The following is a 27,203-nucleotide window of genomic DNA, read 5'->3' as shown; positions in this document are numbered from 1 at the left end:
GAAGGAACATGAGAACCCTTGGAGATCCTTCTTTGTACTTGAAAAGATAAATAGATACTTTTTCAAACATTTCTATCTAGAGTGTTTAGACTCGACAGGCTGCTCAAGTATTGAAAGTGTCGACAAAGGAAAATAGTTAAAAACTGAGGATGAGTTCTGCTCAGGATTTGGTGTTACCATGAGCTTTTCATGAAAGCAACCTGCATGTCAGTGTGAAAAAGGAGTTCCTAATGAAAGGAACTGTATCCTCAAAGACTGTGCACAAGGGGCAGTTTCATCAGAAAGCACAAATCCAATAACACATTGTCTTAGCTTCATGAAAGATTCAGTGCATATTTTAATCACTTTCATATCGCTTCACGTTTCCTACAAGTATTTCTGATCATCGAGGAAATAGGTGAGATTATTTTTGTTTCTACTTAATCATGCCACTCTTCTTACTTGTTACATAGCTCCAGATGTGCTGGTTGCAAAACACCATTATTGTCACATGTAGAATCTCTTAACTATTTGTTCTTATGTCACAGCAAAGTTTCTTTTTTCTGTGCTAGCATAGGCAAGAGTTTGTTGGAGTTGCCAGTAATGTAGTTTGCAAACAACAGAAGTTGTGCAGTGCACCAACAGGGTGGAATGATTTGTGACTTAAATAGAAATAGGAAAGTACTGATGTCATTGTACAAAGAACTGTTAATACTGTAGGCAATTCTGGTCACTTGTGTTTAAAAAATGTGCAGAAATGGAGAGCAAATGTTCAAACTGGAAAAGGTGCAGAGTAAAAGAGTTTAACTAGTTTAGTGTGTAGAGAAATTAAAGTTAGGAAATGTGATGACTGATTTCCCTAACTACATGTTTGGAGCAGGGAGATGCGTAGATTGTAGGGCTAGAATGGACCTTGGAAGATCATCGGCTGTTGTACCAAGCAGGAAAGATAACTGGGGGGCCAGGTGACCCCAACAAGGTGATTGTCTAGTCTCCTCTTGAAGATTTCCAGGGTAGGTGATTGCACCACTTCTGGAGATGAAAAGCTATTTAAGCAAAAGGCCAATTCTGGTGAACAGCAAGTTGGTCAAGAGTAAATTCAGGTTCAAGGAAAAGAACAAGGCTCTAAAACAGGGGTCTAGTATAAGGAATGTGGGCAAAAATCCCTAACTAGTTAAAGATTAAGTTTATGAAGTTTTTGAGAGGAGCTATGATATGGTAGCTTGCAATCACAGTCCTAAAATGTCCATGATTTAGGGCTGAAAAAACCCCTGTCTCCTAAGATTTGAGTCATCAATGTTAATCCTGATATTTAAATCAGCCAGTATGAAGACTCTATTTAAATAATAAGTAATCTTAACCTGTTTTGCATTGTACTTCTTCCTAAAGAGTTTATTCTCCTTGTTTGGTAACAATTAAAATGTGTTGATTTATAAAGGAATGCAGCATTACATTAAATTGTATAGTTCTTTGTATTATCCACAAGCATTTACTTTATCTGGACACGTTTATTCAGCACTTACTTAACTCAACATATATTTATTCAGATTTCTAATTTTTATTGTTGTTAGAAACTGAGTGCACATATTGTTTAGAACACATCCTTGAATAACCAGTTAATTATCAGACTCTATTTGGATTCAGGTTCAGTAAATAAATAAATGTGGAAGTCCAGCATTTTAAAATTGTACCAAGAGGTAAAGTAGTATGTGAACTTCAAGAGCATCATCTACTTCTGTAACTGTGTTATGTACATGCCTTTGCACCACAGTAAATACAGGATAGCTAATCTGTTAATGAGAGAAGAGTAAGCTATTTTATGTTTACTAAGAGTAGCTGATGTGCCTATGTCTTAGTTGAATAAAACTTCCTTCCTAAAGTTATCAAAACACATTTTGTACTTAAAAGTAAGGCGATATTTCCTGTAATTAGTGGATTGATTGTTTCTGTTTACTGCTGGCCAGATTTTAAACATTGTTTAGACACCTAAAGATAGATGCTGCAGTATGATTGTGTGTGTGTGTGTGTGTGTGTGTTTATATATAATATATTTGAAATTGGTTGGATAAATAGATACCTTTTTATTTTAAAAAGGCCTAAGCAGTTCAGGCACTTAAATCCTATTGATTAGTTGAAGGTAGAGTAAAAAATGATGGTTTTTTTTTTTTTTTTTTTTTGGGGGGGTGGGTAGGGAGGCATTTTGGATGATTCTACTACTGTGTGTCTGAATATTTCTTTAAAAAAATCTGGCTGTATATTCTTAAAGTCTTTAGAATCACTTGATTTAATCTTCTACCTGATCATTTCAATTTTGATGGATTAATCCAAGTGAAGGCATTTGGCCTGTACCTGCTATCCATACCAAAGCTGAAAGTGATTAAAGCAAAAATGTTTCAGCAAAACAGAAACTTCTAGTTTTCCCCAAGCATCAATACTTTTATAATATTAGAATTAATGTTATTTAAAGCCATAGTCTGTCTGTTGGTCTGTAACGCTTTATTTGCACTCTGATTGGCTGACAAACACCCAATCAAAGTGTGAACAAGTGTTGCAACATGATGGCAGGGACACAGGGGATGGGGAGACTAGGCCAGCACAGTGGAGGAGGACCGAGCCTGAGCCGGTTGGGAAAATCGGTCTGCTGCGGTGGTGGTGGAGGGGAGCAGCGGGCCTGGCCGAACGTGGCATCAGCTGGGGAAGGGGTGGAGCGGGCCTCCCCTTCCCTCTCCCGCCCCTCGGGCCTGGTCCCACTTCTCTCCCATCCCCCAACCCGGCGTTAGTCCCAAGCCTGCTCGTCCTGTCCCCACTCCCTTGTTGCCACAGGGTCAGCCTGGGCCCACTGCTCCCCCCGCCGTGACGGCCCGGTTTCTCTCCAGCCTCGGGCCTGGTCCTGCCCTGCATCGGGCCCAGGCCTCCTCCTCTCTTTCCCTTCGCCCACCACTGCTGCTGCTGGGGCAAGCACAGTAGGCCTGCTCCGAGGTTGCAGCGGTGGGGGAAGGGGAGGAGCGGGCTGCCTCCCATGCATTAGGCCTGGTCCCACTCCCGCCCCGCTCCTCCTGTCCAATGCTCCCTCTAAGGAGTAGTGTGGTCCGTGAGTGTGCCGCCTCAGTCTAGTGTGGGACACTTATTGAAGGGGGCCAGGGGCTGGGGGCTGGAGGCTGGAGACGAGAGGTTGGAAGCTGGGGTCAGGGGCTGGAGGTTGGAGGTTGGAGGTTGGGGGCTGGAGCTGAGGCTGGAGGCGGGGCTTGGGGCTGGAGCTGGAGGCTGGCAAGGTCTCTGCTGGCTCCAGGGAAGTGCTCCACACCTCTGCATCAGGGCCGGGGGGTGGTGCACTTCCCTGGAGCCTGTGCCAGCCCCCCACTCCAGCCTCCATCCCTGCCTTGCCTCATCTCAGGGAGGACCTGCTGCCTGCTCTGAGTGAGGCTCCGCTGGCTCTGGGACACTGCTCTGCTCCCCCACATGGCCTTGGGGGACATGTCCTGGAGCTGATAGAGCCTCACTGAGCCCAGACTCCTGCCCTAGCCTCTCCTGGTATGCGGCCTTGAAAAGGCTGTGCGTGGCCATACTTTTAGTTGTGTGTAGCCGTGCACATGTGCACCCTAGAGGGAGCCTTGCTCCTATCCCATTGCTACTGCTGGTTTTGGCCCAGGCCCACTGCTTCCCCCCACCCCTGTGATGGCCCAGCTTCTCCCCACCCTTGGGCCCAGTCCTTCCCCACATTGGGCCTGGGCCCGCTATTCCCCTCCCCCTGCCACTGCCGTGGGGTGGGGAGGAATGGGCCCAGGCTGCAACCAGCAGGAGGGAAATGGGAAGCGGGGCTCCATCCCCGCCCACCCAAACCCTTGCTGTCATTCTTGATGGGCAGTTGGCTAGTTCTGTTGTAAAGGCCAAAATTTTATATAGGTTTTTAATATTACACAGGCCACTGTAGCAGATTTTGTGATGCTTGAGTAGGTTTCAAAAGTTAAAGATGCCTTTCTCATTCTCTATATAATTTTAAAAGCATGAAACAACTTATTACAAGTTGAGGAGGGATCACTGCTGCACCATAATTAACTTTATAAATTACAGAAGGATGAGAGAAGATGCTAAAGTTTTTTTCCTTAAGAAAAAGTGTTTTAAAATAAAAAATTAGTTTTTATTTTCACAAATGTTTGTTTGTTTTTAAATCCATCTGGTAATTTGGTACAATAGGTAAATATTTGTTGCCGGTTCTCCATTTTGGAAACTTCTGCTCTTGGACCTTATCCTCCGGATCACTTTGTGTGGTACAAAATAGCATTTGGACAAAGATCTTTTTAGCTCATTTGAATCCTGGACTTGCTAAAAGCCACATCAGTTATGCCAGGAGAGGGAATTTTCTGCAACAGTTTTTTTCAATGGTGCTATTTATTTCAAGCAGATAGAAGATAAGCTAGAAGGGCATTTCCTATTGATGCTGCCTATTTCTGTAGTGGAGTCTTGTTAGTTATTCAAGGTTTCAGTTTTTTTCAGGGAAGGAAAAAATCCCTTGGGTTTATTGTTCAGTGATGGATGCTTGGTTTCTGAATGTTATGACAATTTGGAAACTAAATACTTTTTATTAGCCATCCACTTGGAGCACGCTTAAGTTGTGGTTTTCAATCACTCTGTGTAAAACTGTCATGTGTAGTTGCACTTCATTCTGAACTGTCATTCAGATATCTTGTATTGCTTACAAAGAGAGAATCTTCCTGAATCATTCCTCAGCTAGCACTGAGTTCCGACAAAGACTGAATAATCTATGCAGTGCAGTTGTGTTGGGCTCAGCCGTGTCTTCAGGCCTTAGCAATTATGCTTGACGTGTCTGGTGTTCCAGTTCAGTGCATGGATACCCTCACTTCGTGTTGTACATAATAATGCAGCTTGTAGTCATTTGTGCCTGGATTTATCTTCTTCAAATACTGAATGTATACTGCTAGTCTGCTGTATACCCATACTGTATGAGACTGCACTGAGCCACTAATTGGTTCTTACAAGTTAGAATCTTATGGCAATCTTTTTTATCACTTGTTTGAATAACCCATTTTTGCAGAATGCACTCCATCCTTGGAAGTTTTCAATAGTAGGTTATGCTGACACTTGGCTGGGTGATTTAGTTGGGGGTGCTCCTGCCAAGCAAGAGGCTGCACTGAGGTTCTTGCGAGGTCCCTTCCAGCCCTACTTTCTTATGGCTCCATGACCTATCTTAAACAACTTTAAACATGCAGGTTAGCATAGTCTGTTTTTTGTCTTGGGGTGACGTGGGGCATAAGGCCTTTTGGGAAGGGGTAGGGAGAGGATGAGGAGGAGCAGAATGGAGGAAGATAATGAATTTGTTACAATAAATGTAGGGTTCACCAAATTCACAGAGATCTTTAACCCTGTTGAAATTCTTTGTCAGAAACCAATGTTTTGCTTTAAATTAAGATTTTGAACAGATTAAGGACAGCCCAAAACTTGAAATCTGCATAATGTGTTTAATTATACTTGTTTAATATGGAGAGCTCAGTGGGCGTGAATCGGCTTTGGATGCAATGCTTGTAACAGAAAGATTAAATAGTTGCTATATTTTGAAATACATTAAAAAATCAATTATTTTTTGCTTCAGAAAGTGATGGGATATTAAAGATCTTAATTGCTTCCTACCTTCCTAACCTGTCTCCCAGTTACAGTAACAGTTTCCTCAAGACAAGCATAAATGCAGGGAGTGGTCTTATAAAAGCTTATTTCTAAGATCACATATAAAAATGTAAATTGACCCAAAGTGCACACGGCTTTCTAGTTTCAGCATCATAAAACATTATATTATCATATGTATACATTGTGTTTCTTCTGATAATTCATAAAAACACTATCTTTTTAATAAAATGCAGATGCTACTGCCATCATCCAACTACGTGCAGTTTGACTCCAGTAAATGCTGGATTTTCTTTGGTGAAAGTGCCTGTAGCTGGCACTTGCATAAGTATATTTTGCATGTTGTTAGGTGCATGTCATTATTTCATTGCTCTCAGGTGGAGTGCTTAATAGCAGTTATTTGCATGTTCTCATTACTGGAGTATGTGATCAGCCATAGAGGAGGGCTGTTGTAGTTTTGATAATGGTTTTTTGTTTGTATTTACTTTTTAAAAACCTGTTCTTACAAATATTCAATATTGTACACCTGAAGGTGGAATGTTCTTCAGACCATTCAGTACTCTTGGTTGAGGACAACTAGACAGGAACGTTGCATATTAAAGTAATCTTTGGTTACTAGCTTTCATCAGTTACCTTGCTCAGTTTTCATGGCTGATATGTGAAAGCTGGAGTGACTGTCCAGGACAGCCTAATGTGGTAGGCAAATGAGACATGCAGAAAGAAAAGCTTTGGATCAGAAAGCTAAATGCAGAGTGACAGGGATGTATGTGAAAGAATGGATTGTACAATTTTTTGAGCTTTGCCTTTTCTTCCTCTTGTAGTACTATTTAAAATTTATATAGTGTCTTTCATCTCAAACTGCTGCAGATTGTATGCAAGAAGTCCCTCTAAAAATATTGTCCTTTGTGTTGCTGGGGAATAGGTCATGTAGCACAAGATACCCTGTCTTGCTTTCTCCTTCAAACACTGCTTAAATATCTTTCTCCTAGGAGGAAGTATCTTGAGTTACAATGTAGGGCACTTCAGTTTTCTTTTAAAAGATCTCAGTTGAATTGCACACACCCTAGGAGAGTGAAGTGCAAGTTACTAATTTATCTCCTTCAAACTGATGAAGGGTTGAGAGAGTCTTACTAGGATTTGAATACGTGGCTTCAGGTTATCTAGTTATTTTGGCTTTCCTTATTTACCAAGTTTGTAAAACGACCATAGCTCTAAATTGTATGCAACCTAACTTACATTAATGTGTCTCTTTTCATGTCCCCCAATTAAAGCTGCTCCGCTCTTGCTGTATGCAAACCGACGTGATCTAAGATTGGTGGATGCTGCAAACGGGAAAGAGAATGCTACGGTGGTCGTGGGTGGTTTGGAGGATGCAGCTGCAGTGGACTTTGTGTTTGTCCAGGGATTGATATACTGGAGTGATGTAAGTGAAGAAGCCATTAAACGAACAGACTTTAATAAAACTGGGAGTGTGCAGAATGTGGTCGTTTCTGGCCTTTTGTCACCGGATGGGCTGGCATGTGACTGGTTGGGGGAAAAACTCTACTGGACAGATTCTGAAACAAATCGGATTGAAGTTTCCAATTTAGATGGATCTTTGAGAAAGGTTTTATTCTGGCAAGAATTGGATCAGCCCAGAGCCATTGCCTTAGATCCTGCAAGAGGGTAAGTCTTTCTTTAATTGTTTTAAAACCTCTGGTACCTGTAAGTTCAGTGAACTATGTGCGTACTTAATATGTAACAGAAGATTGCCATTTTATCCTTAAATATAAGTAATTTGTATGCCAGACAGCATTTCTGCTTTTCTTACAATTACTCTTATATGAAAATAAGAATCTGAAATACTGTTTTGTTTTGTATTGTGTACTGTTTGATTTGTATTGGATTTCAAGAGAGGTTTTTTGCTGACCATCAGATTTGCAAGCAAACCACACTGAAAGAAATATTTTACTACTTTGACTAGTAGTGTAGGACATGGTTCCCTTTCCCTTTGCTTATGTATAGTGTAAACTTAAGCTTATGTGTTGTGAATGAGGGTTTTCCCCCCCTTCATTCATTATTGGTTTTTACACTTAATTGTAATGGCTTTGTGAGGTGAGAGAAACCACCATTGTCACATGTTATTGTGTGTTGGGGACAAGTTTTAGCACTTTTGAATTGACAATTATTGCAAGTTTCTCCCTAATCCCTGTTGAGGAATTCCCATAAAATTGAGATGGTATTATAGAACTGGCTAAATCCAGGCAGAGTACAAGCTTTATGCATCCTAACTTGGACTTCAGGTTCTATTTGTGGACTTCAAGCTTGACATGCAGTATTATCAATATTATCTGTTTGGTCTCTTCCTGGGAGTCTCCTGAATCTTGGCTATAAAACAAGTGATATTCAGTGGTAGTTTTGTGATATTAAATAAAGGTGTAGGATGGTCATTTGTGAAATCCTTCTGCCTGCATCTGTAACATTAAGACAAAATAAATATGCTGATTTTTTTTATAAACTGAATTCTGCCAAGACATTTTTAAATCTTGTCTTTTTTTTTTCTTGTTTGGAAAAGATGGGGGGGGGGAATGTGTTGGGTTTTGTTTTTTTTTTTTACAGCCTGTTTTTTAATACATATTTTAATCTAATTCATGCTTCTTTCCTTTTGCCTCTTCCCCCCCATACTCTGATCCTTGCACCTGCAGGAATCTATGACTGGATGCACGTGCTCATCTAGACACGGCATGTGGCACCACAAATGTAGATGTTCCCCGTGCTACTGTCTTGCAGTGCGAGGGGTTTTTTTTGACCCTGGTAAATCCCAGGGTCAAAAAAAACCCAAACCCCATGCCAAAAAAAGTGGGGTGGTGCATGTGCTGCCTCAACACTGGAGCCTACCTGGCTGGAGCCACACTCTAGTTGCTGGCCAGGCTATCAGCTGCAGGAGTGCCATGGCTGCCCCCTCTTCCCGGTATGGTTGTTGGGACCAGCGCACGGTTGCTGGCCCCAGCCTTTCCTACTCCATTCAGTAACCTGTAATGCACCAGGATGTGCAGGGCACCAGCATTCCCCAGGGAGAAGTAGCAATGGCACAAAGTGTGCTGCTGCTACTTGTCACAGGGGAAGCAAAAGTCTATACTCGTCTGGACATGGCCTATATGGTAAATGTTTTATTGCCAAACTTCATAGCAATATTACAATCAAATATTCTTAAGGTCTTTAATTTTTCCCCCCTGAAATAGTTTGGGCAAGGTATAGTGAGAAAAATGAAACTTCCATTTTCCAGTCCTTTGTTTCTGAATGATTTTAGAAGTAGGTGAATACAATAGCATACAAAAAAAGGATAGCCTTCCTCCTTCCCTTTACCAGTAGCTTCAAATATTTTTAATTTTTAAACTCAGTAAAATAAATTTAATATACTAATTGTGTAATTTTATGCAATATGAACATAATACAATAAAATTATTAATGGAAAAAAATCTACCAGAGAGAAAAGACTTGCTAATCGCTTTTAGGATGAATAGGGTTTTTGTGTGTCACCCAAGAGTTGATTGCATTAAGACCATATTAGTGTGTTAAACTTACAAAAATAGTTTGATGTTCTCTGTATTAATTCAGGAAAGTAATTGCCTAAAAATGAAATTTTAAGAATCCATTTGTCTTGCCAGGTTGAAGGAGGGTTTCTGTTGCGACATAGGCCCTGCTTTTTTAATATGTCAATGAGGTTTCAAGTTTGGTTTGACAAGAAACGTTTTTGTCCATAACTAATGGAAACCAAACGCTGTCAAACCATTTGGTCTGTATCAGATGTGAGTATTTTAATAATGTGTACAACAACATTTTAGAGGCCTAGAGCAAGATAACTGCAAAAATCCTTGTTCTTTTTACAAGGTTTACATTAGGTTAGAGATGTAGAAAGAAAAATCGATTTAAAGGTAAATCTAAACTGGTTATTTGTACTTTTTGCCTTATTAGTCTAGTCTATTAAAATAAAAATGAGTACTAGCAAGGCAAGTCCAGTGTAAGCAGACAAACAAACTCTTCTGTCTGCAACATTTCTAACCTCTAATGGAATTGTCTAGCAAATATTAAATCTGTTTGCTGGGCATAAAGTATGACCGAAATTGGAACTTACATTCTAATTTAGACTTAGAATGAGAACCTTTTCAACAATCGAGCTTTAAATGGCATATGTACTCAGACAGAAGATAACCCTGATTATAAGATGATCCCCAATAATCAGATTCTGTATAAGGAAAATGTATAAATTTGTTAGAATTTTCCAGGTATAGAACCTAATTATTGGTGGGAAAATAAATCTGGGGACTCAAGTACCCCTTTGCTCTGTGTTTTTCCCACAATCTGTTCTCCTGGCAGCCTGTTCCCCCTCTCTTTATTGTCAGACCCTGCTTTCTGTAAGCACATAAGTGGAGGAGTAAATTTGAAAACAATTACCTTGAAACTAAACACGACTATAGCAATTTGCAGTACCCATGTACTGAGCTCATCCAAAACTTATGCATGCTTCCTGCTTTATTTTTTGAAACTGCTGCAAGGTTTAACACGGGTACTCCGTAAACACACTTTTGAGCAAAACTTTAGCACCTACTTTGAATATAGTACAAACTGTGGATAATATTATGTGGAGAAGCTTGAAAGAGTCCAGAGGAGAGCCACGTGCATGATCAGAGGGCAAGAGAATGGGCCTGATGAAGAAAGCCTGTGAGCTATGGGACTCTTCAGCCTGGAGAAGTGCAGGCTCAGGGGTGACTTGGTGGCAGCCTCTAAGTACATAAGGGGTGTGCACCAGGATCTGGGGGAATGCCTGTTGACCAGAGCACCCCAAGGGATGACAAGGTCCAATGGTCACCATTTTAGGCTGGAGATAAGGAAAAATTTTTTTACTGTCCAGGCCCCCAGGGCCTGGAATATACTTCCCCCAGAGGTGGTGCAAGCACCTACTTTGGACATTTTTGAGAAACATTTGGATACTTATCTTGCTGGGATCCTTTGACCCTAGCTGACTTCCTGCCCCTTGGGCAGGTGGCTGGACCTGATGATCTTATAAGGTCCCTTCCAGCCCTAGTATCTATGAAATCTATAGTAGACTAAAGCCAGAGGATCATGAATTACTACATAGTTTATTTGGCTGGAACTCAGTAGTTGGCAGCCATGGTGACCCCAGAGCTCGGCATGTTTGTCTATTCCAAATATCCCCAACAAGGCATCCACCTGCTAATTTGCCCACACTCATGATGAACCGGGTGTTCTGGTCTTGAGTCTTGAGATGCTCCAAAAACTTGTGTGCAAATGAGATGCAGAGCTGCCTAGTCCAGCTTTACCACATGGAGGGTGGCATCATACTAACCTTATGCACCAGGCTGATGGAGAGGGTGGCTGAGGGATTCTGGGTAAACTGTTTGGGGCCTGATTTTGTGATGTTTGCCAGGCTTTTAAGGCTGGTGAAAAACCAGAAATAATTGGGAATGGGAAAGAGGCTCAACTATGGGAGTGAAGAGGAGGTTTAAAATGTATGCAGTTTTGGCTCACCATGACTCGAAAAAGTTGGCGCTGAGGGGGACTGGGCTTAATGGGCACTACCATATGTTTTATTCAGATGGGCTGCACAAACCCTTGTGGTAGGTTCCAATCAGTATTCAGGCCTGTGTCTTATAGTCATGCTTGGTGTTGACTGCATTTAATCAACTACTTAGTTGGTTTCCATAGCTGAATTTGGCAGCCGCTTAATGGCAGACAGTGTATTTAGTGAGATTTCCTTCTATGTAGCTATAAGACAAGGGGCTTTTTTCCCCTCAGTGCTGCTTATTAATTTTACTGTGTGTGTGTGTGTGTGTAAAACAAATAAAATAAAATAAAATAACATAGCAGACCACATTGAGGCTTTATATTACCTACCCACTGGCAGTTGGATTGAACAACAAAGCATTCTGAGACTAGAGGCTTATTCGCAAAATTCAGAATTTAGAAAATGTTGGAATTTGCTTTTTATCTACTTCTACACACTAGCTGTTTCTAGGTCCAGGTGGAATCTCTCTTTTTTTTCCTACTTAAAAAAAAAGCGGCTTAGCAACAACATGGGGTTTAATGAAATAAATTAGTTTGTGGATAGTGACCATCTTAAAGGCATTAACTTAACAAAGATGATGAATTTATAGTATTGTGCTTAATCAGATTCTTATTTAGTTCAGCTGATTCTTATTTTTTAAGTTTGTTTGAAACTTTCTATTGCAGGCCTGAAGACCCCAGATAAAAATGTTGCTTTTGTTACTGTTTGGGAACTGGAAGTCCAGTTGGCCAGTCTGGCTTCCTAATCGAGCTAAGTTAAGTAGGGAGACTTTATTTTCATAATGAAGTCTGCAGAGAGAGATGTTAAATACACTCTGCAATGTCATTATATATTTATGTATTTCAGTAAAACATTATTCATTTTTTGGCTGTTTTTCAAGAAAATACATTTCTTTATGGGGTTTTGATTTTTTTGTTTATATTGTTTTTAAATCCAGTTCTCAAAGCACAAAGATGTTCCCTTTCTTCCCCATCTCTGAGATTGGAGCTCAGAACTATGCTGACCATTCTGGGGGAAAAGCTAACATTTCCTTGTGGAATATCATAGCATTGCCAGAGAGTTGTGGAAAATCAACGGGATAACCCCTACCAACAATGTTAAAAACAAACTTACTCATTTTATGTGTGTGCCCCAATATTTGGTAGTTTATGTCCAGGGATTAATCTGACCTTTTTCTCCATCCTCTACCCCCCTTTCCCTGCCTTGCTTAACCAACATAACTTAAAATATAGAATGGTCTTGCTAAACAACTGTGTTAGCTATGTTCTCATGTTTAAGTTTTTTGTATTCACATGCTGTAATTTATTTGACATGGTTATTTTTCATCCTTCTGGCAGTGAAATGAACCAACTGTGTGTGTGGCTCAGAAGGAGGGGAAAGGATATAGGATACTTGCCTCATCTTGTTTGAAAGAAGTGGGAGTTTTCAGTATGTTTCAGGAAGACTTGCCTTTGACTAGGTCTCAGTCACTCTGAAACTGTTTGGTCTGACTTTTATTAAAACTTAAACTGTTTTTAATCAGTTACAGCTGCCCCACAGGATAATCAGTACAAAATGTTTTGGTGTAGACAAGATTTTTTTTAACCTGTGGAGGGCAAAGGTGAACACCAATAAGCGTGGAGGAATCGGTTCCCAGAAATCAGTAGATCTCACTGGCCTAGAGATCAAGGACCACAAAACCCCCCCCAGAAAAAACAATCACTTTCTGCTTTAAGACCTGACAGAAACAGCAGAATGTATGCCCACTAGGAAGTATAGTATCTGTTTAAATATTTATGACTTGTCTTGTTGAGTAAATCCTTTATGTTAAGACTAGTAGGGATTCCAACAACTGTTTAGACTCTGTTTACTGTTATCTTACTAATATGTCTTTGGCCCTTGTCTACCCAGAGGACTAAATCAAATAATCATGGTCATAAAACTCTTCCCTTTCCGTAGCCTCCCCCTTCCCTCCAAAAGTTGATCACATTGTCTGAAGATTAAAGTGCTACCCAAAGAAAATGACTTTTCTCATTTCTGGTTAAATGAAATTTTAAGTCTCTTTTGGAACCTCTGACTTCTTTCTCTTTGATTTCAGGGGTGTTTCGATTCAAACTGTTCTAGAATTACTAGGACCACTAGCAAATAAACTCTTCAAAGTGGAACTATAAAATCAGTTCATGGTGTTGTAAAACAGTTTTCAATTCATGGATGGAAGTAGAGTCCAAAGCTAAACCATATATTATGGGCATTACACATACATTTCTGTCCCACAATACACTGGAGATCTGGTGGGTTGGAACCTACTGTGCACTCCGGCTGATGCACACTGCTGTGCTGTGCTGTGCTGTGCTGTGCTGCGTGCGGTTGTATAAGCGGAGAAGTGTATGTCAGCATGCAGAAAGTGGCAGTGGTGTGCTTTTGAACTAAACCCATCTTCGAACTAAAACACACCACAGGTGTGGTTCAAAAGTGCGCCACCACCATTTTCTCAGAATTGATGTGCATTTCGCCACTTATACAACTGCATGTGCTGCAGCATTGTGTACAAATGCCCTACACTTTCATGATAGCTTCATTTGATTTCTGTATATAATGGTTTGTGTGAGCTTCCCCTAACAAGTTTAGACCTTCTCTAGAGATGGAGTTTTTTTCTCTCTTGCACTCTTTTTCATTTGATACTCCTCTAGTTACATATGCTTTTTTAGTTCCCTAAATAATTTTTGCTCCTCTGAAAGAAGAAAGCAAGCATGCTTTACATGCCTAGATGCAAATGAACGTATCTGATGATAATGTTGTCTCTACATCTGGTGCATATCATATGCTACCAAAGCTAATCTAGACTTTTTTATTAGCCTCTTTGAGACATGTCACTTTGTTGCTAATTCACTGCCTTGCCCCTCTGGGGCAAAGGTAGGTAGGAATTGACAGCTGGAAGAGGGAGCCTGTAGGTTCAGACTGCTTTTCCAGCTAGAGTAATGGGGTGAGAGCTCAGGGGTTGCACAAAAGCCCTTGGCCTGCAGGTTGCCAGTTGTACAGCCCTGACTTCAAGAAATCAAATGTTGAAACTCTTGGAAAACTGAATAGAAAGGTATTACATCAACTTACATAAATGTAATATGTGCTGGAAACTGTTTGTTTAAACATTTAACACAAGATTTTTACTGATATCTTACATTTTATATATCCCTTTCTTCCCTGGTGAAATGACTCCAGTAAATATGGTAGAGCAATCTGAATCAATTAGCTGTTTGTTCTAGTTAGTGAGAAGTAAGAATTTCTTAGTGTGATATCTTTTATTGGATCAACAGTGTATTTGGAAGAAAGTTAGACAAGCTTTCCGATACAGGGCATTCTTCCTTAGGTATCGGATTACAGGAAGCCAGGCACAGCATAGTGAAGCACAGCACAGGGGGAGGGGTTGAGAGAGATTCTCAGGGGTAGCAGACACAATTAGCAAAAGAAAAGAGGCCGATTACTGGGAGATTTGGGGTCTGTCAGAAGGGAGGAAGGTCAATCTCACCTTCTTTGTATAGAAGGAATTCAGGAATTAGACTAATTAGAATTTGCCATAAGCCTGATATCAACATTTAGTCCTTGGTTCTTAGGGCGTTTATAGATGTGCTCTGGGACAGGACATTTTATTAATTAATTAAAGTGCCTGGGGCATCACATATATCGGTGTCCTTGTGCTGAAAAATGGTGATGAGGCAGTTTGAACTAAAGCTTATCGAACAAGCTTTAGTTTTATGTGCCCCGCCGCCATTTTTCAATGTGGGAATTCTGATACATGTGACACTCCAGTCTGCTGCAGTGCGGTAATTACCACGTTCTAGCAGACTTGTGTAATCGAGTAATTATAGCGTGTTGGAGCAGCCTACCTGCATGTATATAGGAGCCCTTAGTGTCTGGCCAACTTATGAATTTTTGTTCCCAACTTCACCTTTTAAAAGTCTTGGATATATTTCCCTTGAACATAAAAATAGCAAGGTCTGAGACGGGAACATGTTTCTCATAGAATAACCGTTCAGAGGTGTATGTGTGTGTCTAAGTCCTTTATATTTTTTCTGTGAGTTCATTCCAGTGCACAGTTGCTGTTCAGTTTCTCCCATGTAGTTGTCATGAAGGCACTTTATACATTGGATCAGGTATATCATATTTTGGAAATGGCATGTGTAGGAACCATGGATTCTTTGGGGGGAGAGGGGTAGTCTTCTCCATTGACAGGGTAAGCGTTTCTTGCCAAAGCAAGGCTGTGTAACACTTGATGTTTGAGCAGTGCAGTTTGCTTTTTATGAGCTGGGCAAAGTTGAGGGGCTGGGAATTTCTTGAGGTCTGATCTTTAAGTATAGGGCTGGCTATAGTTTGGCAATTCTTCTGTTTTTTTCTGGTGTGGTTGCAGGGGGGCTTCTTTTTGTAGTCTGTTACTGTACTGTACTGTACAAGATTTTGTACAGTACAAGGGTATCACAGCAGATTTTAGGCTGATCAGGTGGGCATCATGAATTGTATCTGAGCATATGCAGTGGCATCTGAGGGCTGGGCTGTAGATAACAGCTTTTTTGGTGTGCTTGGGATGATTGATCATTTTAATCCCTCCCATGGTCCCCATCACTGCCCTTCCTTTTGCTTCCTGTTGTTCCTGTGTCTGTGATGCAAGATATTTATTTAGGATTGAAGTGCTCTCTTTACCATGATAGTCTAGGAAATACGTAATAGGCAAGGATATTTTAATAAGTTCTATTGGACCAACTGTATAGTTGAGAGAGCTGTTGGACAAGCTTTTGGGTATCAATCAGATATTTAGGTAGCAGCTTAATGTGCAGTTTTCTCACTCTTATTTTATTTAATAAACTTGGATTTTATCCACCACTTTCAGTAATCAGTTGAATTTAATCAGTTGAAGCTGAACTAATTTAATATCTGGGTTCATAATAATAGGAAAGGTACTATTGCTATCCAATTTTGCATTAGTAACTGGAACGAAATATATCCCATAATGTGTTGCTTTGAGCCTAAATTAGGATGTTTGGAATGCGTATCCAGAATGTTTTATGTGTGAAACTTTAGGATGGTGTTAAACTTTAGGCTGGACCTGATGATCCTATGAAATAATGTGAATGAGGAAGGTAGAGTATTTATATACAGTTGTTGCAAACATTGGTTGAATTTTGCAGATTTTTTGGTTCTCAAGTGTAAAGAAAGCTGTGAGGTATATATGGCTTTCAATAATAATATGCTGATTATCTTAATAATATGCTAAGTATTTTGTTAAAAGATATCAAAGATGTTAGGTCCTAAATTCAGTAGACTATCTCCTTTGCAGACTGGATGCATCTTTTTCATAAGGCTCTGAATTTGACTTTTTTGTTTCTTCTCAGCTGCTGGCTGATTCTCTGCTTTCGGGCAGCTACACTCTAAATTCATAAAAACGAATTCCGTTAAGTAGGCCTTGAACATTCATCCTCCAAAAAAAAAAAAAAAGCATCCAAATTCTGAAGTAAAATGGAGCATAGATTATTTGTTCATACAGTTAGAAAAAGATACACAAGCTTCTTTGGCAGACCCTAATACATTGTTTTTAAATTTGTGGAATGCAATTAATATTAGATTTCTTGAGAGAGGTTATTTTCCTTTATGCCCTGTTTTAATATGTGCATGGTCTTGTCTCAGAAATGTGCAGCATATCAACTCTGCTTGTTTTCTTTGGTGGATTGTTTTGGTTTTAGTTTTTTAATTAATGTCTGGACCAATAAAGCATGTGGGTTGTGGCATATAGATGATAGGTAGTGGTCTATTTAAGTTGCAGCAAAACAAAACAATTTTCACACTTTGGTTGCAGCATGAAGAGTTAATTTCGCAGGCATTTCCTGGTGCTCCCACCCCTTGCCAGTGATTGTTGGAGATGCATATACTGTATAATTTAATAGCAAATTCCATGAAAAGTAGATTATATCATATGACTATAAATCTATTACCTTTAATTTTAGATTTAAAATGATGTTTAGATACAATATGAATTGTAATTAGAGGTGCACCAATATATTGGTGCCCTATCCAACAAAAAAGGACAATTAACATTTATAGGCTTTTGTTTTTGTTTGTTTGTTTTTGGCTGGTATAGCTGATTAATGTACTGATAAATATAATATGCCTTCCAGCCAGGGTCTCCAGATGCTGTGTGCATGCATGCAGATGCGCACAGGCATGTAGCCAGGTAGAGTGGAGAGCAGTGTCCTGCAGGTAACTGTGGAGGGGAAGGGGCATGGGGGAGGGAAGGAGTGTTGCAGGGGGCAGATTGAGGCTCCCCATGGTGAGGGAGAGAGTGGAGCTGGGGCAGGGTGGAATTGCAGGGCCAGAGTGGGGAGTGGGATAGAGCTGTGGGCAGCTCGTCCAGGAGATCAGTGTTCCGGTGCTTAAAAATGGCAGCAGGGGCTCTTGAACTAAAGCTCATCCAGTGAGCTTTATTCTAACAGCTGCTGCTACCATTTTTAAGCACTGGAATGCTTTTAACTGGAGCAGAGCCAAGCAGGGTGAGGGTGAAGGCGGGCTGCCCACTGTGGGCTCAGGGCTCTTCGCTTTGCTGCCTTTGCTCTGGGAGCTGTGTGCAGGCCATGCCATGCCCCCTGCCTGTCCAGCGGCAGTGGCGGGAGCGAGCTATGCCTCCATGTGCTGGATGGGCAGGGAGTGCAACACAGTCAGCTCATGGCTCTTGGATCAAAGAAAGCAGGTCAAAGAGCTCTGAGCCCACAGCGAGTAGTCTACCTCTGCCCTTGCTCCGCTGACTTTGCTCTGGTTCAAAGTGTCCTGGCATTTAAAAATGGTGAAGGCGGCACTTGAACTAAAGCTTATTCAGTGAGCTTTAGGTCAGGCACCCCTCCAGCCCCAATTCCCTATTCACCTTCCTGCCCCTGCCCCACTCCCTCCCTTACTGTGGGGACCTTGATATGCTACCCCTTTCTGCCCACGCAATGTCCCTTCCCTTCCACAGACTTATCTGTAGGGAGCTGCTCTTAACACTGCCCAGCTGCATTCCTGCAAATTGGTTATCAGATTGGTATTGGCTGATATGCCGCGTGAATAATTGGATATCAGTATTCATAGATTTCATAGACATTAGGGCTGGAAGGGACCTCGGAAGATCGAGTCCAGCCCCCCGCCCAAAGGGCAGGAAATCAGCTGGGGCATAGGATCTCAGCAAGATAAGCATCCAATTTTCTCTTGAAGCTGTTTAATGTAGGTGCTTGAACCACCTCCGATGACAGGCTGTTCCAGACTTTGGGGGTCGGATAGTAAAGAAATTCTTCCTTATGTCCAGCCTGAAACAGTCTTGTAGTAGTTTATGACCATTCGACCTCATCATCCCTTGGGGAACTCTCGTGAACAAACGTTCCCTCAGATACTGGTGGTCACCCCTGATAAACTTATAGGTGGCCATCAGATCACCCCTGAGCCTGTGCTTTTCCAGGCTAAAGAGCCCCATGGCTCTCAGTCTGTTGTCGTAAGGTCTGTTTTCCTAACCTCTGATCATGCGTGTGGTTCTTCTCTGGACTCTTTCAAGCTTCTCCCCATGCTTTTTAAATTGTGGAGCCCAAAACTGGACGTAGTACTCCAGCTGCAGCCTCACCAAGGCCAAGTACAAGGGGAGAGTGACGTCCTGGGATTTGCTTGATAAGCATCTATGGATGCAAGCCAGCATTTTGGTCGCTTTACTAGCTGCAGCATCGCATTGCAGGCTCAAGTTCATCTTGTCAAGGATGACCCCCAAGTCTCTTCTTCCATAGTACTAGCCAGCGTAGCACTGCCAAGCCTATAAGGATGCTGAATCTTTTTCCTCCCAAGGTAGAGAATCTTGCATTTTTCAGCGTTAAACACCATCGGGTTCTCGTCCTCCCATTTGCTGAGCCTGTCCAGGTCAGCCTGGATCACTCGCCTGTCTTCTAGTGTGCACGCTTTGCCCCAAAGTTGGGTTTCATCGGGGAACTTGGCCAGTCCGCTTCTGACTCCCATGTCCACGTCATTAATGAAGATGTTGAACAATATAGGTCCAAGGAGAGAGCCTTGGGGGACCCCACTGGTCACAGGACACCATGATGAGTGACTTCCATCTATTACTACCCTCTGGGTCTGACCACAGAGCCAGTTTCCCAGCCAGTGGATCGTAGACGACCCAAGGCCACAATTGGCCAGTTTTACCAAGAGGTGATCATGGGATACCAGATCGAAGGGTTTTTTGAAGTCGAGATATATGACATCAATCTCTTCTCCCTTGTCCAGGTGATAGATCACCTGGTCGTAGAAGGAAATGAAATTGGTCAAACAAGACCTACCCGCAGCAAACCCGTGCTGGCTGTCCCTTAGGATGTTGGTGTCGGTCAGTCCATTAAGGATGGCCTCTTTCATAAACTTTTCTAATTTCTTCCCTGGGATAGAAGTCAGGCCGATGGGCCTATAGTTAGCCGGATCCACTTTCCTCCCTTTCTTGAAGATTGGCACCACGCTTGCCTTCTTCCAGTCTTCAGGCACTTCACCAGAGTGCCAGGAGTTTTCAAAGATCCATGCCAGAGGCTGAGCTATGATGCTCGCCAGCTCCTTGAGTACCCTGGGGTATAGGTTGTCAGGGCCGGCAGACTTGAAGGTATCCAGCCTCTCAAGGTGTTACTTCATGAGGTCAGCTTTGATGGAGGACAGGAGATCTCCCTCACCTGGACCTCCCTATCCCATAGAGGGTATGGGCGTCCCATGGGACTGATGAAAGACCAACACAAAGTACCCATTTAATAGGTATTGGCCAAGAAAATATCGGTGCACCCCTAATTGTAACTCATGAAATCACAGTATATTAGTATATGTAGCACTCTACAAACAAATTAGAAATACTAATTAATGCTAACCTTAATAGAAACATTTTCACTTCTTTTACTGGTGCCTTCGCTTAGTATATGTCACTGGAAGACGGTAACTCTGCCCTGGGATGCATGGCTACAGTGACTGTCATGTTGTCTTTGTATTGCGGTAAGCATTGGAACATTCTAAAACCAGTGTATTATATGAATAATAGGCGCGGGGGGGTAGGTTTGTTTTCACAGGAAATTGCAGCCAATGCAATATTTCTTGGCAATAGTGGACAGTACTTTCTGTGGTTTTCATGAAAACCACGAAACTGTGAATTATGTAGACCGCTAATGATAGGCTGTGGGTTGAGGGTGGCTTTATTAACTAATTCCTCTAAAGTCTTGTGTTCAATGTGATAAGGCTTATATATAAATTCAGTCCAGTAGCTGTCAATTGAATGTATTGGAGTCATGTTGTAGCCCTGATGACCTAAGAAATATGCAAGAGAAATCTGTAGTCATGATGGTTCAGGAAATGTGTAAGAGGTTTCTCTTGTATGTTTCTTAGACCGTCATAGTTACAACATCATTCCAGTACTGCCACAGTGCGGAAGGTATTGAAGTTTGTCCCTTGCAATGGAAAATCCACAAAATAAAGAAGAAAGAAGCCAGGCTGCACAGTGTCATATTCTTGCTAAGCTGGTGCAAGAAACCTGGTATTGCTCGGGAATAGTACATAAGGCAGTCCTCGGACTTACGACACAGTGAAAACTGTGTCTTGAGTTGAAATGTTGCAACTCGAAACTGATTTTCTCACAGGAAACAATGTTATAAATGGGGGATTGGTTCTTGAACCAAAGATCAATACCCTGTTTTCACCAAAAATAACCCAGAATTTTGTACAGTACTCAGTCAATTATATAAAATAAATGATAGTAGCTATATTACTTGTTTATATGTATTTATTTACATATTTATATAGTAAATAGCAAACATTTATTTGGAAGGACTTCTTTGAGGTGACTTTGCTGGACTTTTTGAAGGGCTCTTGGTTGTACTTCTTGAAGGGTTCTTGGCTTGAGTCTTCCAGGAGTCCTGGCTGCAGGTTTTGCTGGAGTCTTGTCTGCTTTCTTAAAGTGTCCAACGAGCTTCTTAAAGGCAAATGGCTCGTAGAAGAGCAGCACCCTGCTGTTCCAGCCACATGTCCAGAAGGGCATGGTGGGGGTGCCGTGTACCCCCAGATCTGTCCTGACTGGAGTCTGCCCCACCCCTATCAGATTTGGGGTCACAAGTACCCCCTTGCCCCATGACAAGTGATAGGAGCTGCCAGATGAGCCATGCCTTCTCCCTTAGCCGCCCAGCTCTGTCTGCTTCTGCCTAGTGGTGGCAGTCAGGGGAGCAGCTGGATGATGCTTGGGAGACGCCATGGCTGCCTGGCTTTGCCTGCCTTGCCCTGGCAGGGGCAGCAGGGGGAAAAGCTGGATGAAGCTGTGGCTTCTCCCATGGCTGCCCGGCTCTGCCTGTTTCTCCCTGGGCGGAGGCAGCTGGGGGATCAGCTGGATGAGTCTAGGGAGAAGTTGTGGCCATCTGGCTGCTCCCCCGGTTGTCGCCACCAGGGCAAGACTGGTGGAGCTGGGCAGCCATGGCTTCTCCCAATGTTTGTCTGGCTCAGTCTGCCTCGCCCTGGTGGGAGCAGCCAGGGGAGCAGCCAGAGAGACACGGCTTCTCCCACAGCTGCCTGATATTAATTTTTTTTTTTTTTAAGGCATTTTGTGGGAAACAATAGTTTGAAAATAATTTATAAGTCAGAGATGTCTTTTAAGTTGGATTATTAGCTGAGAATTGAAGATCTGTTTATTGGATTTCAGTAGAAAGATGGTGTTATGTTTTTGATCAGTAAAATATGAGAATGAGTGTCAGGTACTATAGACCAGACATTTTATGAAAGTCTCTAGTGGAAATGTTTCTCCCCTTGTAGCTCATCTGCTACTCAAAAGTGGTGTTAGGGTTTGTTTGTTTTTTGGAAGTCTCAGCTCTTGAGAGTAGGAGATACTCAGCCAGGTCTACTCTTTTGCTGGTATAGTTATGTGGGTAAAGCTTCCTGTTTTTTAGCGCATAACATCTTAGAACCTTGCCATCCTCTCTTGTCTCCCAACTTTTACTCTTCCAAAAAGCAGAGGGACAGCTTTGCTTGTGTAGGCTGTGTCTATACCAGTGACTTACGTCACCCAACACAGGGGACATTTATACACACACATTTTCGTGCTGCGTCTTGCCAGAGATCCAGCATGTCAGTTGTAGAAGTGGTGAAATTCACATCAACATGCAGAAATGGTTGTTGGTGCACTTTTGAACTAAAACACCTTTGCATTGTAGTTGAAAACCTCTCTGCTGCCATTTTCTTAGTGCTGATGCACATTTGCCATTTATACAAATGCATGTGCTGCAATGCCAGACACTTTTAAAAGCATTTGGCGCTGCAGCGCAAACGTGTACAAATGCCCAGGAGGTTCATTCCTTGTGTTCCTGCATGGTAATACCTTTTAATTTATAGTCAACCTGGGGAAAATCAGAATTTCTGGTGGACCGCTGAAATGTTCATTGTTCCAGTTTGTAAACAGTCCAGCTACTTTAACTAGGGAGAAAATACCTTCTCAGATAGACAGTATTGTTAAGACCTTATATATCATTTGTGTCTGTCCCCTAGAAATGTCACAAAATCACCATCATAATTCCATTTGTCAAAGTAGGTTGAGGTCTACAGAAGTTCATTTCTCCCTGAATTGGTTAGTTTTCAGGGTGCTACCCTGCCCTGCCTTCTGCCCATGAAAAGTAATTTGTTTTCATTTAAAATAAATTCTTAATGCTTGTTAAGATAGAGAAGAAACATAATTAGATAATTCCTGAACTCTGGATATTGGGGAAAAGCTTCTTCCCTGTTAAAACAGTAAGGAGGCAGAAAAGGCCTAGGAAAGTTGCGGAATCTCCATCATTGGATGTAGGCTGGACAAGAACTAGTCGAGGATGATTTAGGAGTAGTTGTGTCTGTGCTCTACTATGGGTATATCCCATGCTTTTGGGCTTTGCTGTTTTCTACATGGGGCTAGGAATGAACTTTTTCCCCCTGCCTGTTGGTGCTCATGTTGGGAGAGGAGCGAGGGTTTGGGTGTTCTTAGAAACATTGGGTGTTGGCTGCAACCAAGGCTTGGGATTTTGACTGGGGTGTGCCAGTGCTTCTGCAGAGACTTAAACCCAGAGATATCCAACTAGAAGGTCTTTCCTAAGAGATTTCTCACCCAACTGGAGAAGATCAAAGTGCACATTTCTAACCCTGTATACAGAAAAAATACCTAGAACAAGATCATTTGTTTTTATGTACAGCATTGGCCCCTTCTCCAGCCATCCTGGACAGGACAACAGTGTCCAATAGGAGTGGGAAAGGCTGAGCAGCCTCTGGGGCCAAGCAGGGAGCTGTTTCTCAATCCTAGGCTGTCCCTCATCCTAGTTTGCATTCTCTCTTTGGGTTATGTGGAATTTTTTTTGGTCAATTTTAAATCTCCTGGGATGGTTTGGGTTCTGGAGGTAAAACCCGTGTAGTGTCTCTTCAGCTGGCTGGCTTTCTGCTTAAACAAGAGGGTGGGAAGATGTTGTTTTCAAAACTATTGACTGTTTTAGTCCATCCCTCATGCCAAAGGTAGTGACAACATGCATAAATCATTTAAAACACACAAGTTTGGGTTTTCATTCATGGGTGCCCATCTTCAGTTACTTAAACCTGGACTTAAATATCTCAGTGAAAGGAAGAAAAATGTGGCCTTGAATGGGAGTGGAACGTGTTTCAGATGTATGAAAACAAAGAGGGATTTGTATACTCATAATTGCTGACAGCCAGGTAATACTTTTCTTTTTTTCCTTATGTTCAACTTTAGGCAAACATATTTGAAAACCTGACCTCAGCAGCTTTAATATATATAAATGGTAGTGAGGCTGAGGAGAAGCTGTGTATTTTTAACATGGCATTCAATTTTCCATCCCCATTTTTAGAAATGCACCTGAAGAGTATTTTACTAGTACTTAAACTGACAACATTCTGGGCAGCAGTTGGGCAAACTATTGACTGAAGTTTATGAAAATGTTCCCTTTTTCCATGGTTCAGGATAATTTTCTCCTTTCCCTTAAATGTTTTTGAAATAATATGGAGGGGCTGGGTCTGATTTTTATATAACTCATCAGCAGATGGATAATAATTTATGGCTTTGTGTGGGTTTTGAGGTCACTAGTTCCACAGACTCTCAGATGAAGCCCTCCTTAGCATCTTCCTCTTCTAATGTGACCTTGTCCTGTTCTCTGGCTGTTTCATGACAGGTTTTAGTGATAATGACAAGCGGCTATGCTGACAAACTAATGTGGATCTGACTTTAGTTGGCGAGAGTAGGAGAGTACACTGGTCCGTGGTGTTTTGCACCAAAAAGATCATTCCTGGGGGGTTTTTTGGTTTTTTCGAAGGGGGTTTGTAGGGGAGAGAAAAAAAAAGAATTGTAATCTAAAATCTATCCAAACTAAGCTTAACCAACCCTTTGGACTTGTACTGTAGAAATGAGAACAGAAAAGGATAGATCATTTCCTGTTTTTTTTTCTTTAGGGGAGGATGTTTTTCTTTTTTTAAAAGGAAAAAAGTAATTGAAAATGATTAGCCTGCAGATAATTTGGGAAGTAGAATCCTGAAAATAAATAATTTTAATAAGTGAACTTATTTGGAAAATATCATTTATAACACTCATGACAATGCTTTATATGAAAGTCTGGCACAAGTAAAAACAAATATTTGTATCTTTTAAAAACAATCCTTAACACAGTGTGGAAGTTCAGTACAAGTGGAAAAATCACCTAAAAGAATCTTTCAAAGTAACATTATAAATTGAAATAAATCCTTCTCGTACAGAACAGGTTTCAATGCATGTCTGCATATAGCACGTTCAAAGAAAAATGGATGAAAAAGTACATTTGAATGGGCCCAGCCATCCATGGCAATACCAATAGCATGGAGGAGCAGATAAACATATTCAAGACATTTATTTAAGATTGTTCAATAATATACAATCTAACCAAGCCTTTGATAGTAATCCCAGGGCAAAAGGGGAAGCACCAAACTACAAGTGCGTACTGTAACAATAATGACTAGTGTGAAACTACTACATCAGAATTCAAGAGTTTGAAAAATGGACTCCAGTGAAGGATGATTGGCAGAGATTTACTTCTGATTTATGCACTTGATACTGCAAGAAGAGTGGTGGTACTATATATTTTGTCTTGACTTTGGTAAGACCTCTGTAGTGAAAATCCCAGTCTGTCAAACTCGTCAGGGCTAGGGTGTGTCTTACATGCTTTCTGTAACTGATCTAGTACAGTTTTAGGTGTTCCAAAATAACAACACTGATGTGTTCCTTTGGCGAGTTACTTTAGGCAAATCAGTGGTGTTATTTCAGGGCAAGGCAGTACCCTGGGGCTTAAATGATGTGGATCTTGGCTAGCCATATCATTAGAAAAGGGAGAGAGAGAGTGAGTGTGTACATTTTATACTTAAAAGCATGCAAAGAAGTATGATCTACATACTACCTTAAATCAAAGGTAGTATGATCTACATATTACCTTAAAAGCTTGTGGAAACATTTATTGAATAACAACTCTAGAGACGCTAGTGATCCATTTTATGAACCTTAAATCTTTTAATTAAAATCTATTTTTCTACCTCTTGCATTCTTTGATTTCCCACTCTTCCCTTCTTTCTTCATCTCTCCCTGTAGTCGGTTGTTTAACAGCTATTTTATAATTTAAATCTTCAGTGGACTCTTGACAACTAGTTTTGTGTCTTAATTCCATGCTTCAGCATAAAGTACCTCTTGTGCAGCAAGGAAGAGAGGTTGCTTTTTTGTCATTGCAAGCATGCACTAGTAAACGTATAAGATGGTATGGCTAAAAACACTGTTAAGGTGTAGCTAGCTTCCAAATGAAGCTGTGAAATTACTTTTCACATTTAAATTAAAGGATAAACTTTATCTCAGCTCTGGCCTATTGTTTAAATGGCAATAAAAGGAACACTGCTTGCAGTGCATTGACATGGCATGGTTTTCTGCTGTATTTTTATTGTGTTAGTGCTTTGAGGCAGTTCAAATTATTGTAATGGGAGTTCTTCTGCCTCTAAAAAGTTAGTTGTGAAATAGAGCTGTAGCTTAATTTCTATGTCTTTTACCTACCTCTGTGCAGTGTCTTTGGATGTGGCTGGAGTGGTCGAGGGTATGCAGCTTTATCATAATTCTGAACCCTGTTGCAATTTTGGCAGTGTTTGGCTTTATCTTTTAGACTCCTCCACAAATTTTGTACTCTACTTGCATACATAATTAACTGCATAACCCAATGCCAGTTTGTTGCCTGTTATTTAGAGTAACCAACATGATTAGTGTTGGGGAAGCAGCCGTCAGAGGTCTGTTGCAATTTTCAAGGCTTCTGGTAGGAAACTAGTCTGTTTCAGCATCGTATATTTCAGAAGTATTTTCTACATTAAATTTGGGTAAGTACCTTTTTGTCTTAAGGCATAGGTCTTAAACAGAGTATGCTGTATTTTTCACAACAATAGATTTAAACAAACTGATTTCTTGATGGTTGTTATGCAAGGTGTAATGCACTGGAGCCAGTTAAACAGCTCTTGTAATACACAAACTACAGTCAACATCATCCTGTCTGACCCCACTCATTTTGGGGGATGGAGAAATCAGGGGCAATGCATAGTGTGTTTCTGCATGGGTACTGGCTAGTCATTCCTCCTGCAGTTTGAATGAGTGGAGTTGGAGGAGTCAGGTGTTCTAGTTCTGTGTATTGCTGAAATTCTCACCCAGATCCTTCTGCAGTTTTTTAATTAAGTAGCTCATTCCCAGGGTTAGAGCATCTCGCAAAGTTCCATAGTTGTGTAAAGTAGATGTTTTTTAATTGATTGATACTTTTTTTTAAAATCAGACGTGATTGAGCAATTTGTCACGTTATTGCAATTTTATAGATTTCATAGACATTAGGGCTGGAAGGGACCTCAGGAGATCATCGAGTCCAGCCCCCTGCCCAAAGGGCAGGAAGTCAGCTGGGGTCATAGGATCCCAGCAAGATAAGCATCCAATTTACTCTTGAAGGTGTTCAGTGTAGGCACTTGAACCACCTCC

General features: G+C 41.3%; 1 protein-coding gene across 1 annotated transcript in view; it reads left to right on the top strand.

Moving 5' to 3' along the window:
* Positions 1-27,203, top strand: part of LRP6 (LDL receptor related protein 6) — a 187,863-nt gene that overhangs the window by 5,094 nt on the left and 155,566 nt on the right. The window contains exon 2 of the mRNA XM_090043831.1: positions 6,888-7,281. Coding sequence (XP_089899957.1) covers positions 6,888-7,281 — 394 coding nt within the window. The remainder of the gene's footprint in view (positions 1-6,887; positions 7,282-27,203) is intronic.

Source organism: Crocodylus siamensis, chromosome 4, assembly GCF_052110815.1.
Source record: "Crocodylus siamensis isolate JL-2025a chromosome 4, ASM5211081v1, whole genome shotgun sequence".
Classification (NCBI taxonomy): Eukaryota; Metazoa; Chordata; order Crocodylia; family Crocodylidae; genus Crocodylus; species Crocodylus siamensis.
The sequence above is the reverse complement of the archived record's forward strand: the minus strand, read 5'-3'. Positions and strand labels throughout refer to the sequence as shown.